This window comes from Alosa alosa, chromosome 24, assembly GCF_017589495.1.
Source record: "Alosa alosa isolate M-15738 ecotype Scorff River chromosome 24, AALO_Geno_1.1, whole genome shotgun sequence".
NCBI lineage: Eukaryota > Metazoa > Chordata > Actinopteri > Clupeiformes > Clupeidae > Alosa > Alosa alosa.
In genome coordinates, this window is record NC_063212.1 from 20,999,939 (window position 1) to 21,014,938 (window position 15,000).

Sequence of the window (15,000 nt, forward strand, 5' to 3'; positions counted from 1 at the left end):
GCTCACCAGGCTGAAGCTGTCGAGGCGGTGTGTGTGTGTGTGCTCACCAGGCTGAAGCTGTCGAGGCGGTGTGTGTGTGTGTGCTCACCAGGCTGAAGCTGTCGAGGCGGTGTGTGTGTGTGTGTGTGAGTGTGTATGTTTGTGTGTGTGTGTGTGTGCTCACCAGGCTGAAGCTGTCGAGGCGGTGTGTGTGTGTGTGCTCACCAGGCTGAAGCTGTCGTGGCGTGTGTGTGTGTGTGCTCACCAGGCTGAAGCTGTCGAGGCGGTGTGTGTGTGTGTGTGTGTGCTCACCAGGCTGAAGCTGTCGAGGCGGTGTGTGTGTGTGTGCTCACCAGGCTGAAGCTGTCGAGGCGGTGTGTGTGTGTGTGCTCACCAGGCTGAAGCTGTCGAGGCGGTGTGTGTGTGTGTGTGTGTGTGTGCTCACCAGGCTGAAGCTGCTCATCGTTTTTTCCCTGCATTTCAATTATATACCACAGTAGGTCACCACAGCTACATTTTAAATGTCAATGTATAGGATATAGTATTAGCATAGTAGAAACCATAAATCGTTTTATGCACATTTTATGTAGTCTAGCTCATTCTAACAGTTGCATGTACACCGCATAGTCAGTTATACATGGTTGTTACATATAGCAGGATGCATTGATGATTCTATTTACTCTATTAATGAGTGGTATTGTTTTATTTAGGCCATATGGCATTTCCATCTCTGAGAGGCACTCATCCCCTCCTTAGCTTGTACTCACTTGATCATCTGGTAGGTGTCCGGTTCGGTGACCTTGACTGTGCGGGCCACGTTCCAGGACACGTGGATCATGGGAACGATGGACTTGACCTTCTTCACCTCGTTCCACTCGAAGCGCTCCAGGGCCAGCTGATACTGGTAGGCTGAGAACACAGCAGCGAAGACATATATGTTTAATACATGATTAATTAATTATTAATTAATAATTAATTAATGTAAAAAACACATTCGGCCATAATTTGACAGATGGGCAGAGTGCAAAGTCTAACTAAAACAGTAAAACAGTCTGGACATTTTTTTTCTTTTGCGACCACCTTTGCGTTCTGGATAAGTGGACCCTGTTTCCTTAATGTTTTTGAGTCAATTAATTCGCACAAAGGTGTAGGGTAACATCTTAAACTGGGTCGGTGCTGGTGGGACACTTACAGTTGAGCGGGCCTACGTTCCAAGCGATGTTGTTGCACCAGCCCACGGCCTGGACCCAGTGCACGGTTCCGGCGTTGATCCACACCAGGTCGCCAGGTCGCTGCACGAAGCGATACACGGGGATGTTGGCCCGGTAGAGATCGTCCAGGACTGGCCACCAGGACCCTGTCAGGTAGTCCACACCATGCCTGAGGAGAAACAGTGATGAAGGAAGGAAACAAGAGAAAGATAAGAGGGAGAAACATTAATAACCTATTCATAACCACAATCCAACCCGTTAGTAACACCATCATAATATTTTTGACTGATATGACAAAAAAAAAAAAGAAATTGTGGACTTACTTCTCACAGAAGTCGTTTATGGCCTCCCAGTAGTTCTCATGGACGGCGAACCACTCGCAGTCTCCAGGGCCGATGTTGATGTTGACCGAGCAGAAGTTGTTGTTCTCCTGGTGCCCTGAACAGAGAAGAGAACTCCAGGTCAGTGCTACTGAGCCACAAACCCCGCTAGATTAGGGATGGACATTACATAACAAGAGTGTTCTTGTGAGGGCATGCTTTCATCTATCCTTCACACTCACACACACACACACACACACACACACACACACACACACACACAAAGGTGGACTATAGAGCATGCTGGGGAGAGAACTCTATTGGGTACTGTACTGTACGCACACGCGCACACACACACACACACACACAATTTCTCAATCACTCTCTGTCTGACACACACACACACACACACGACAATCTCTCTCTCTCCTTCTCTGTCTGGGACACACACACAATCTCTCACTCACTCTCTGTCTGACACACACACACACACACGCACAATCTCTCACTCTCCCTCTCTGTCTGGGACACACACGCACAGACGCACACACGCACAATCTCTCACTCTCCCTCTCTGTCTGGGACACACACACACGCACACACACACACTGACGTACCTGGCGTGCGGCTGCCGGGGACCTTCATGTAGAGCTGCACGGTGTTCATGCCCAGGATGGTGTGGCCCACGTGGCTGAGCATGTTGCCGTTGGAGGCCACGCGCATGAAGGCCGGCAGCTTCTGGAGCTCCTGCAGCTGGGGCTTCCAACGCTTGGGGTCCGACAGGTCGATGTTAGTCCCAAACTTGATGATCTTCCCCACGGGCTTGTGCTCCGTCCTGTGGGAATTGGGAGAGGAGGACACACCATTAAACACACACACATACATACACACACACACACACACACTCTCATAGCCTACACTGTAAAGACTGTTCTCTAACTCCAGTATCCTGTCTGGACCAGCCTTCATCCTGATTCTGAAGCCCAACTGGGCCGGACCTTCGCCTTGGAGTGCCTGGGGTAGATGGATACTCACCCTGGGGCCGAGGGGGCGCTAGCGGGCGTCTCGGAGGTGCTGGGCGGCTTCTTGTCCTCCTCTTCCTCCTCCTCCTCATCCCCGCTCCCTTTCTCCTCCTGCAGAATAGCACAGAGCAACCGCACACAGTTAACGCTCTGACTGTGTGTGCTGGGATTCTCACCACTAGTGTTTATGTGTGTGTGTGTGTGTGTGTGTGTGTGTGGTAGGCATGTAGTATGCATGAGTCTTGAGGCCTGGTTCTGGTTGTATTTTGTGTGTGTGTGTGTGTGTGTGTCCTCACCTGAAGGCTCTCCTGGAAGCTGGAGGCCTGGTACTGGGCGTACTTGGCGATGGTGGTGTGGGAGCGGCTGCTCTCGCATGGCCAGGTCTGGCCTGTGCCTGCCGCGTCCCAGTTCTCGTCGGCCGGCTGCTGCACCTGCGTCCGCACCTCCACGGGCTGGTCTGCATTGGCGTCCACCAGAGACTTGGTGGAGAACAGGCCCAGGTCTGAGAGGGGACAGGTTATACATGACCAATCAGAACAGGCCAGGACAGCCGGGGTGCATTGTGGGTAATGTAGGCTACACACCTTATTCATGTACAAGCATATTTATAACAATGGCTTTACATTTCAAAATGTTAAATTCATCTACACGTAATGGTGTTGGATAATTCTGAATCTGCAGACTCCAATGGTGAGTGTTGTATCATGGGAAATGTAGTTAAACTCACTGAGTCTGAGTGAGCCTGCTAGGCCTCTGATGACGGTGATGGGGTTCTTGGGATCAGTACAGAACTGCAGGAGCACAGGGGAGAAGGCATCTCTCTTGCTCTCCAACTGCAGGCAAACACACACACACACACACACACACAGAAAACAACATAAGACACAAGATTCATAAACACATTGTTTTTTTCTAAACCGGTATTACATATTTCAACATGTGCTTCAGGTGTTCCTCTTTAAAGACAGCATTTTCTAATTAGCTAAGACAAGTCAAGGAGTTGCAATGTCACTGAATTTCCACTAGGTGGCAGTATATCCACACATTGTCCATTACATAGTGACACAAGGTCACAGTCAGGAAAAAAAAGCTTTGAAAATTGCCACCCATACTGTAAGGCAAGTAAGAGTGTGTGTGTTCACTTACATAGATGCTAGGCGTAGGAGGGTTGAGTTTCTCTCTGGGAATGGGCAGCTCTGTGGGCATGATGGGCTTGACAGAGAAGGCGGGCAGCAGGTAGGACTCCTTCAACTTGCCCTTAACTTGGGCACTCCTGCACACAGAGAATGAAGACCACTTAGATGACCACTCAACACAGCAGCTACTGCTACACAATAGTACCCCCCAATTAAAACCATACAGATCCTCACTGAATGAATAGCTGAACTGCAGTGGCAATAAGTAGCACTTTTACATGTTACCTTTCAGGTATGTGTTTGATTGTGTGTGTGTGTGTGTGTGTGTGTGTGTGTGTGAGAATGAGAGAGAGGTCACTCACTTGCAGGCCCTGATGATCTCACTGGCCGTGTTCTTGATGGTGATGTCCTCCAGAGGGACTCTCTTCTCCTCCACCTCGGAGGCGATGAAGGTCTCCCGTTCGCCACTCTCCACCTTAATCAGACGGATCTTCAGCTCCTTGGGCGGACCGTCCGACAGCGCCTTCAGACGCAGGAAGTCCGAGGAGGAGGAGGAGGAGGAGGAGGACGGAGTTGGCGTGCCGTCCCTGGACGATCCCCTCTCCCCGGCCTCCTCCCTGCGCCTCCTCTTCTCGTCACCGTGCGTCCGGTGCTCCTTGTCGCGCGCCTCCTTGCCCTGGAGGTCCAGGCTGGCCAGAACCTGGCGATGCTTTTTGTCCTTGTGTGGCTTGCTGTCCTTGTGCCTCCTGCTGCTGCTGCTGCTGCTGCTGCCGCTGGAGCTGAAGGAGGATGGGGGAGGAGGAGGAGGAGGAGGAGGAGGAGGAGGAGAAAGCGGTCCGCTCCTCCTCCTCGCGTTTCTCCCGGTGCTTCTTCTTCTTCTCCTTGCGCTCCTGGTGCTTGCGGCTCTCCTTCTTCTCCCGGTGTCTCTCCGCTCTCTCTCTCTCCTTCTCTTTCTCTCGCTCCCTCTCTTTCTCCCCTTGCCGCGTCTCCTCGTGCCGGTGGTGGTGGTGGTGATGGGCAGAGGTCTGGACAGTCGCGGCGAAATGGGCGTGCCGCGTCAGCAGGTCCTCGCAGCTGCGTCCGAGCTCGGCCAGCGACGACTCGGAGATGGTGGTGAGTCGTGGCCTCTCGTCCTTCCTCTCCTTGCGTCTGTCGCTCTCGCTCTTCTCCTCCGAGCGTTCCCTCGTTCTCTCTCGCTCTCTGTCCTTGTCCCTCGCTCTCCGCTCCTCCTTGGCGGGCGTCTCGTCTCCCCACAGCTCAGCCGCGATCCTCCTTTTCACCTCCTCCATGTCCTCGCGCCTCTTCTCTGCTGACCAGTCGGTGACCGGCGCCGTCTTTGCAACCGTCGCCGTGGACGAGACCTGCTGCTGTTGCTGCTGCTGCTCAGCAGGGCTGCTGGTCTCGGACCGGCCGAAGCCCGGGTGACTGACCGAGCCCGACGTCGGGGAGCAGCTGTCGCTGGACGACTGCTGGGCTCTGGCGATGCCCGGGCCGAGCGACAGCGAGGACGAGTACTTGACGCCCACGAGCGCGGATGGTGGCGGCCGGCCGAAGGGTCCACCGCGGTACGTGTACTTCTGGCTCTCCAGCGCGGTGGCCAGTGACTTGAAAGCGTTGCCCACGCCCGTCTGGTGCAGGTGTGGACGCCGGAGTGGCGCCTCTTCGTCCTCTTCCTCCTCCTCCTCATCATCATCTTCCTCGTCGTCCTCTTCCTCCTCCACCACCTTTGCCGGGAGCTCGGGCAGCCCGTACAGCTTGGCCAGGTCATTGTGGCGGTAGTTGGTCGCCGGGGCAGGCATGGCGTTGGTGGCGCCGTTGCCGAGCAACGGCTTGCTGGGCAGGAGGTTCTTGAGGCTATTGCTCGCTTCGTCGTCCTCCTCCAGCGATGACGTGCGGCTGCAGGGCGATGCCAATGACCCCTGGCGACTCAGCACCGGCGGACTGCTGTGCCCATCTGCCCCATAATCCTCGGCGGGTGACTGCTTGGCAGCGGGCACCAAGTCTGGCGCACACAGGTAACTCTTCAATGGCGGCAGAGGCGCTGGCAGGACTCCCCTGGCACCGCGGCTATCGTTGTTGTTGCTGATGATGTTGCCGGGGGCGATGCCAAGCGGAGGCAACCCTCCTTGGTCCATCTCCTCCTCCTTCTTGATGGACTCGTCCAGCATCTTCATGATGTTGGCCAGCCCGTCGGGCAGGAGCTCCGAGGGCTCTTCCTCAAACTGGGCACCGTCCGAGTCCAAGCCGCTGCTGCTGCTGCTGCTGCTGCAGGCACTGCTGCCCAAGCTGCCCAGGCCTCCAGCGGGCACACGCTTATTGCCCAGGGCAGAGCTGGGCACGGGGTCCCGGGTGAAGGCCTGGTAGAGCTGCGGTGCCTCTCGGAGCGGAGGCGGGTGGGGGAGGTCTTTGGACGGGGCCGGGATGGCAGAGGACGAGGGCGAGGAGCTGGTTTTGGGGGTTGGCACGATGTGGCCCGAGGTGTGGGCTGTGGAGGAGGTGGACAATGATGATGACGATGATGATGATGATGATGATGCCCATTTCTCACGCTGACGCTGCTTCTCGCGGGCGAAGTCCGTCTGTGGCGTGAGGGGCGGCGGGCGACTGGCGGCGGCCATGGGAGCGGGCGGGCACCCCGAGGGCATCCCTGCGCCACCACGGCTCAGCCACGGGTACGGTGGGGACGGCTGGCGGGCCGCGGTCGCCGGCGACAGGCGTGGAGGTGGCGGGTCAGCGGACAGTAGCCTCTCCAGACTCTCCATGGCCGACTCCTCCTCCGACGCGGACGTCGTCGTTGTCGTCGTCGTGGTGATGACATGACTGCGGGCGACGGCTGCTGCTGCTGCTGCTCTTGCCGCTTCCTGCTGTTCTGCTGCGCGCCTCCTCTCGGCACTCCTCTTCCTCTCTCTCTCTCTCTCCCTCTCCTCCTCCTCTTCCTCCTCCTTTCTTCTCCTCCTCCTCTCCTTCTGTCGCTCCTCCTCGTCCTCCCTCTCGCGCTGGCGCATGTGGGACTGCAGCTCCGCCTCCAGCTTCTTCAGCACGTCCTCCATCGACTGCGGCTCTGCCTTGGGGTACGGCCGCACGGCCTTCTGGGATACGTCCGGCCTGGTGTATGATGGGATTGAGGTGTTGTTGTTGTTGTTGTTTGTGACGCTGGTGGTCTGGGGTCCAGGGACGGTCGGGGGCAGGTGGTGGAGGGGCTTGTAGGAGTTAGTGGGCATGGGGTCAGGGGCAGGGGCACGGGTGGGGGCAGTGTGTTTGGAGCAACTGACCGCTCCGGTGCTGCTGCTGCTGGTGGTGGTGATGACGCTTTCGCCGGCCCGCGACGCGCCCGCCGACGAGGGAGCCGTCGCCATGGTAACGGGCGCCTGAACGGTGCTCGGGTGCGAGTAACAGGGCATCGCCGGGCGGCTCGGCTGAGGTTTGCCCATCTCCGCGTGGGCGTGCAGACCGACGCCGCCCGTCTTGGGTCCCTGATACCCGCCCTGGTGGGGCAGGTTGCCATGGTGCTGGAGTGCGTGTAGCGCGTCCGCCGACGCCTTCCAACCCGCGTGGGACAGCACGCCAGGCGGAGAGCCCACCGCAGGGCCCGTTCTACTGACCGTGTGTCCGTAGTGGGGTGTGTGAGGGGCCTCCGAGCGCGGAGGAGTGGCCGTGATGACCGGGGTGATGACGGGGGCCCTGGACGTCATGGACATGGGCGAGCCCTGGACGGCGGCAGCGTGAGGAGGGGTCACCCGCTGGGGGGTGCCAGGGGTGCGCCGGTGGTCCTGACTGCCACTGCTGCTGCTGCCGCTGTTGTCTCTGCTGCGGCTCCGCTCCTTCTGCTGAGGGACGCACACAACCTGAGTGTCCAGCGACGACATGTAATGCCCCGAGCCCTGAGAGGACACACACACACATACACACACACGCAGACATAGAGATATGAGAGTTACGTAAGTGAACCCACACTCTGGAACAACCCTCGCTGATTAGCGCGTAACGATTCGACCGTAGGTCAAGGGTTCGCGTGGAAAAAACTCTGGAAGCAGCTGTCTCATGACTAATTACGACTAGGCACCGAGACAGCTGCCGCCAGCTAGCTGGGCTTACTCATTAACACGCTCGGCCGTCGGAACATACACTCACATGGGTCAGTCACAGTCGCATGCAAAGAACTGTGTCAAAAGAGTCGACATGGCTCCAGGGGTTCTCTCAAATTTACTAATTTCACCCTTTCATTTTAAGAAAATGGTCATATTATATAGTAAGGAAGTCAAATTTATTTATAAGGAACATATAAAATACAGTTTACACTGACCACAGTGCCGTACAAATGCTAATTAAAAGACAATACATAAATACTGAATATATGGCCTAAATCCTGTCAGGGGGTTCTCTCAAATTTACTAATTTCACCCTTTCATTTCAAGAAAATGGTCATATGGCCTAAACCCTGTGTGTGTGTGTGTGTGTGTGTGTGTGTGTGTGTGTACACTTGTGCTTACCGTGGTGTGTTGCCCATGGCTGATGTTTGGCTTCCACCCATGAGGGCCGGAGTTGGAGTTGGTGTTGGTGGGGGCATGTGATGCACTGGCGACCTGAGGGGGCAGAGTGGATGGTGCCCCTGAGGTGTGGGCGTGGGCGTGGGTCATCATCCCTGGGTGGCCGAGGAAGTGGGGGAGGCTGTAAGGCACAGAGGTGAGGTTCGCTGCTGGTGTGGGCGCGCTCTGGCGCTCCCTGCTGGTGTCCCCCCGTAATGACGCCTGCTGCTGCTGCTGCTGCTGCTGATGGTGGAGCTGCATAGGAGCTCCAGAGGGAGGGTGGCTCACTGCTGATGGCAAGCCCAGCTCGGGCCCTCGAGGCTGGGCTGCGCCGCTCCTGGAGTCCTGGTACCGCGGAGGTCCCTGGTGGGAGGTGGAGGTGGTAGTGTGGGAGTGGGAGTGGGAGGAGGGCTTGATGTTTTGAGGGTGGAGGCGCGGGTGGCTGTGGTGGGTATGCACGAGTGCCTGAGGGGTGGGCGGCGGCAGGGGCTTGTGGGTAGTCTGGGGGGGCAGTTGAGGGGGTGCACGGTCCTGGTTGTAGCCCCCAGGGGAGGAGAGGGGTGAGGGAGCAGATGGAGTGGGTTTGTAGCTGAAACCGCCCATGCCTAACTTAGACGAGTCCTGTGAGCAGGAAAGAGACAACAGAAATGGACAAGAAAAGATGGAAAGAACAGATGCACAAGAGAGAGAAGAGATGTGTGAGATTATGGCTGGTACTTAAGGATATTTCAGAGAAATTTAAGATGAAATTAAGGATTGATGGTATTAAGATGGAGACAACTATACTGCTCAACAAAATTAAGGGAACACTTCAATCATACACTGGATCAGTACTCTGACTGTTTGGTTCTGAGTAGTAAAACTTTTAAGGCGAGTGTTTTATTTTGCAAGAACTGTCAGATATTCTGTGAATGTAGTTTGAGAATGGAGAAAGGGGTGGAAGGTTTCAAAAAATGTGTTTTAACAATTGTGGAAAAATTGAAGTGTTCCCTTAATTTTTTTTGAGCAGTATATATTTTGCCAGAGTTTAACTTCAGACAACTTCGATCAAAATCTGAACTGGCCAGCGGCGACGTATTGTGAAGTGGACAGAAGTGTGGTACCTGATACTCGGTGGGGCTAGTTTTCCTGTCTGGGGGGCTGTTGGCCCAGGGTGGAGTGGCGTTGCTGTGCAGGGGGCTCCAGAAGGCTGGTTTGGGAGGGGGGGCGAACTGGGATGGGGTGGGGGTTGGATCTGCGCTGGGTGCCCCCCCATGGGGCCTGAGAACCGCTGCAGTGCCGGGTGAGAGCCCTGCTGGGGGGTAGGAGGGTATGAGAGGAGAGAGCATCAGAACTGGACCACACACACACACACACATGTACACACAGAGAGATACTAAGGTATGTGTGCAATTCCTACACCATATTTAATGTTAAGTGTGTGTTTGTAAAATGTGCAAGTCTTTGCATGCAGAAATGTGTGTGTACAGTAACATATTTGCATATAGAATATGCTTAAGTGTGTGTGTGTTTGTGTGTATATCTATCTATCTATCTATCTATCTATCTATATATATATATGAGTGCCTCCACACACACACACACACCTGCTCTGCGAGCGAGCTCCTCTTCCTCTTGTTGGGGCTGGGGCAGTCGTCCAGCAGGGGGCGCTGCAGGGCCTGAGGGGGCGGCGTGTGCTGGATCACAGAGTGCTCCCCCAGGGACGCGGCCGCGCGCTTCAGCTGACTGCCAGCAAACGTCCGGGGTTGCTGGGATACAGGAGGACCAACAGAGCACCAGCAGGTCAGTCAAGCGTGCTTATGTGTGTGTGTGTGTCAGGCTTGTGTAAAATTCCAGAATTGAATTGAAACTGGCTCTTAAATTCCAATTCACTTCTTGAATTTCACTTACATTTCAATTGAGGTAGCAAACAGGAAGCAGAAGTGCAATTCGTATTGTGCACAACCCTGGTGTGTGTGTGTGTGTGAAGACAGTGACCAAACTTAGTGCCAGCCACCAGCCAAACACTGGTCAAATAGGAAGGTGTCTGCTAGCGTTCGGACACAAAATAATGATTAACTAGTGAGTGGCTGGTGAATGAGATCATCTGTGTGTCAGTGCCTGGTAGATATTCAGTGTTTCTAAGCAGTTCATTTCCAAACCACATGTGAACACACGGGGGAGGAAAACTACAATTCTCTAGTGATATAGAGATCGGCAGTACACTTAGTCCAACTGAGTTAAGAGATCGGCAGTACACTTAGTCCAACTGAGTTAAGAGATCGGCAGTACACTTAGTCCAGCTGAGTTAAGAGATCGGCAGTACACTTAGTCCAGTTGAGTTAAGAGATCGGCAGTACACTTAGTCCAACTGAGTTAAGAGATCGGCAGTACACTTAGTCCAACTGAGTTAAGAGATCGGCAGTACACTTAGTCCAACTGAGTTAAGAGATCGGCAGTACACTTAGTCCAACTGAGTTAAGAGATCGGCAGTACACTTAGTCCAACTGAGTTAAGAGATCGGCAGTACACTTAGTCCAACTGAGTTAAGAGATCGGCAGTACACTTAGTCCAGTTGAGTTAAGAGATCGGCAGTACACTTAGTCCAACTGAGTTAAGAGATCGGCAGTACACTTAGTCCAACTGAGTTAAGAGATCGGCAGTACACTTAGTCCAGTTGAGTTAAATGGAATGGTCTACACAATGGTACATGTGACGGAAAGACTCACATTGCCTGTTGAAGGTGTTTTGAAAGACAATACAAAATGACTGTGGTAAAGTGTCTAGCGTCTACCATGTGTGTGTGTGTGTGTGAGAGTGTGTGTGTGTAAGTGATAGAGACCGAGACAGAAGTGTTTTTAAAAACATTGCATAATCACTGTGTGTGTGTGTGTGTGTGTGTGTGTGTGTGGTACACACCTGCTGGGCCTGACCCCATGAGTCTCCGAGAGGTCCCATTGCTCTGGAGCCGCTGTGCTGTGGCTGGGGAGCACCGGCAAACTACGACAGAATGAACAACAGAGCCTGAGTGAGCTTTATACCGACACGTGTGTGTGTGTGTGTGTGTGTGTGTGTGTGTGTGTGTGTGTGTGTGTGTGTGTGTGTGTGTGTGTGTGTGTGTGTGTGTGTGCAAGGACGCACGTACGCGAGTGTGTACGTGTGTGAGATGAGAGAATGAATGACAGAGCCCGTGAATGAGAGTGACTGAGGTTTTATAGACACGTTTGAGTGTGTGTGTGTGTGTGAGAGAGAGAGAGAGAGAGAGAGAGAGAGAGAGTGAGTGTTGTCATTGCGAAACTGATTTTTTTTTAGAAAGCCGCACACATCACACGAGGGGAAAGACCTGCTGCCATTTCCAGCTCACACACTATTAGATCACGGCCATTTCTCATTAAAGGCATTTGAGTAAATTCTTACGAAACCTCCAAAACCGCAGAGGCATCACTCGTCAACATGGACGCGCGGCGCGACGACTGACACAGGGAGAGGAACTGGACCTCAGTACGAGGTGTCCCCTTAGCCGTAAACTGCCAACTGATGTTTTTCTTGAAAGTACTACACACGTTTCTGTTGCTTTTCTCAGTTAACGTCTTCAAAGACGAGAGACACTTTCACATGACTTTCCGCTGTTAATTTTGGAAACATTTGTTTCGTCACTCAAGCTCGACTGTTTTTCTTCAGATGTCTGGCCGTTGTTCGTACATCACTGCCAGTACTACTTTAGTCAGTCGACTGCCTGAAAGCCTTTCTAGGCTTCCTCTAAAGTCTGAACATGTTGGTTTCGTTTTGGATTACCATAATTTTCAGATGTTTTTTTTTTAAATGTCTGTGTCATTCATGATTTGCCTCATGTCTCAAACATCGCACCAATATGGCGTGTGTGTTCAGGTTACACAACAAATATACTGACCATATGTGAAAAAACCCACACACACACACACACACACACACACACCTAAACACAAAAACAGATAATATGTGCACACACCACACCACACACACACACACCTGACACTTTGACACAGTGTCCTCACCTTCAGCAGTTGGTTAGCGCGAGCCGCAAGGTGTGTGGGTGTGGGGCCTCCATAACCATGGAGACGGGCGTGGTCCTCGGGCGAGGGCTCGTACAGACCCAGCTGCTCCCATGGGCGAGGGGGGGGCGGGACCCTGGAAGGGGGGGCATCCCGCGGTAACCCAGGCAACAGTGCTGCTGGGGACAAGTCCAGCTTGTCACCTCCACGAGGGAGGGCACTGGAGAAACACACACACACGCACACACACACACACACACACACACACACACAATAACAAAATGCTATCAGTGTCAGATATACAGGAGAAGTTTTATAACAAGTGTAATATGACTATGTGTGTATATCTATGACACAAAGCTGTATGTGTGTGTGTGTGTGTGTGGTACTTACCCATTGGGGTAAAATTTGCTGGGGTGGTTCAGAGTAGTCACGTGACTAGGGGGAGGATGGGGATGGAACTGATGTTGATTGATGCCTGGAGCGCACCTATCAGGTGACAGGAGAACATAAGGTGAGACAAGTGTGTGTGAGTGGGCCCCAGACCTGTGTGTGTGTGTGTGTGAGAGATCTGGGCAGTGGGTCCCAACAGCATAGAGTGTGTGCAATCATGTGTGTGTGTGTGTGTGTGTGTTTGAGAGAGAGAGAGAGAGAGAGTGTGCGTATGCGTATGTGTGTATGTATGTGCGTGCGTGTCCTACCTGGACGGCGGGGCCCAGGAGCGGTTGCCCACGGGAGCCCATGGTCCCCGGTTGAGGGCGTCCAGAGGGAAGGCGTCCCGTGTGCCGCGCCCAACAAAGTGCTCTGCTGTGTGATGCATCCAGCCCACACACACACACAGAGAGAGAGAGAGAGACACAAGTCAGGACACCACTACAAATGAGCACCATTTCGCCCTCTACATCTCAAATCCACATTAAAGACAACAATAAATGACATGAACAACAAAACTAGTCAGGCAACTGCAGATTTCACTCCTATGTAAATGGACACTGGAGTCACACACACACGCACACGCACAGACCCGAAGGAAAAAACCAATTCTTTCAAAGTATGACCAAAAGTTCTACCAATTAAGCCATGGTTCTGTTATACAACTCTATAGATATCGGCCTCCATAACCATGCCAACCAAGCAATGATATCCACATTTAGATTTGCATTCAAACTCACCTCTGGCCTGCCTGCCTGCTTGTCTGATAGTGACCAGTCGAGTCCACTCTAACCGAGCACGAGTTAGTGACTGAATTAGCCTCCATCTGTTAGCGCTAGCCTGCTAATCCTGTGAGGTGAGTTGTTAAGCACAGGGATTTCTACACCCTCTACAGCTACTGAACTAACCAGAGAGAGAGAGAGAGAGAGAGAGAGAGAGAGAGAGAGAGAGAGAGAGAGAGAGAGAGAGAGAGAGAGAGAGAGAGAGAGAGAGAGAGAGAGAGAGAGAGAGAGAGAGAGAGAGAGAGAGAGAGAGAGAAGCACATGTTCTGCAGCAGCACGTGTTCTGGCCAAGACCAAAAAGAGAGCACACATTACCCCCATCTTAAAATCCCTTCACTGGCTCCCTGTCAGTTTTAGAATTGATTTTAAGGTTTTACTTTTGTTTTAAAGCCCTAAATGGACTTGCGCCTGTTTATCTATCCGACTTGCTCTCACCGTACCTTCCATCACGGCCACTCAGATCCTCAGACTCTGGCCTTCTAGTTATTCCCAGGGTGAGGACCACGAGACATGGGGAGGCAGCCTTCGCTCACTATGGTCCTGCCCTGTGGAACAGCCTGCCACTTGCGCTAAGGATGGTCCAATCAGTTGAACTTTTTAAGAAACATCTTAAGACATACCTTTTTAGCCTTGCCTTCTCTTAAATCCCTGACCGTTTTGGAAATGTAGGTCTCTACATGTTCTGTATGCATATGCATGTGTGTATACATCTCTTCATATTTTATGACTTTTGCACCTTGATTTTTATTTATATTTTGACACATATTTTATTGCTTTTATCATTTTTTGTGTTTTCTAAGTGCTGTTGTTAAGCACCTTGTATTGCTGTTTGCACGAAAGGTTCTTTATAAATAAAACTGAATTGAATTGAGAGAGAAAGAAATAAAAGAGAGAGAGAGAGAGAGAGAGAGAGAGAGAGAGAGAGAGAGAGAGGAGAAGACAGATGGAGAGAGAAGAGGAAGGTGGAGCCCAAGAGAGAGAGAGAGGTATTAAGGCATCAGGTACCACCTGGACACCTTGCTAAGTGGATCTGAGGAGGTTTGTGAACAGTACAGTCTCTCACACACACACACACTCACCACAGTATCTGTTTCTGTGAAGCCCTCCACCGCAGCAGAGTGAGGGTCTCACACACCAACCCTGAGATGAGGTGATCTGCTCTCTGTCTTCTCCTCACGACAGTGCCTAGGGAGAGAGAGAGAGAGGGGGAGAGGGAGAGGGATATTTATTTTCACAAGTTGGGCTTTATAAGTAGCATTGTATTCTGGTGATGCTAACAAAGCCTCTTTGAATTTGGACAGACACATACACACAAAGTCTGTCAGCACTTCATCAATATATCATGTGTGCCCCTATCTCTCTCTCTCTCTCACACACACACACACACACACACGGACAGAGTGAGGTTAGATGCTAAGCTGCTAAACGCACATAAATTCCTGGTCCTACCAGCAAACAATTTCAGACCAAACATGCTTCTTTTTTGGAATGTCTTTGTCTCACACACAAAAACCTTTGCCTGCAATGCCAAACCCTGTCTGTAGGGGTCAGTGGCGCTCCCCCTGGAGTTTGGGGAGGCGTT

General features: G+C 52.7%; 1 protein-coding gene across 1 annotated transcript in view; it reads right to left on the reverse strand.

Moving 5' to 3' along the window:
- Positions 1-450: 450 nt before the first annotated feature.
- Positions 451-15,000, reverse strand: part of kdm6ba (lysine (K)-specific demethylase 6B, a) — a 16,147-nt gene continuing 1,597 nt past the window's right edge. The window contains exons 2-19 of the mRNA XM_048236060.1: positions 14,498-14,603; positions 12,906-13,029; positions 12,598-12,693; positions 12,208-12,424; positions 11,093-11,173; positions 9,781-9,942; positions 9,285-9,488; positions 8,159-8,815; positions 4,518-7,549; positions 4,031-4,450; positions 3,679-3,805; positions 3,260-3,365; positions 2,829-3,034; positions 2,546-2,643; positions 2,128-2,345; positions 1,514-1,628; positions 1,172-1,359; positions 451-888 (exon numbers count right to left, since the gene is read on the reverse strand). Of these exons, the coding sequence (XP_048092017.1) occupies positions 743-888; positions 1,172-1,359; positions 1,514-1,628; positions 2,128-2,345; positions 2,546-2,643; positions 2,829-3,034; positions 3,260-3,365; positions 3,679-3,805; positions 4,031-4,450; positions 4,518-7,549; positions 8,159-8,815; positions 9,285-9,488; positions 9,781-9,942; positions 11,093-11,173; positions 12,208-12,424; positions 12,598-12,693; positions 12,906-13,024 (6,192 nt within the window). The 5' untranslated portion in view covers positions 13,025-13,029; positions 14,498-14,603 and the 3' untranslated portion in view covers positions 451-742. The remainder of the gene's footprint in view (positions 889-1,171; positions 1,360-1,513; positions 1,629-2,127; positions 2,346-2,545; positions 2,644-2,828; positions 3,035-3,259; positions 3,366-3,678; positions 3,806-4,030; positions 4,451-4,517; positions 7,550-8,158; positions 8,816-9,284; positions 9,489-9,780; positions 9,943-11,092; positions 11,174-12,207; positions 12,425-12,597; positions 12,694-12,905; positions 13,030-14,497; positions 14,604-15,000) is intronic.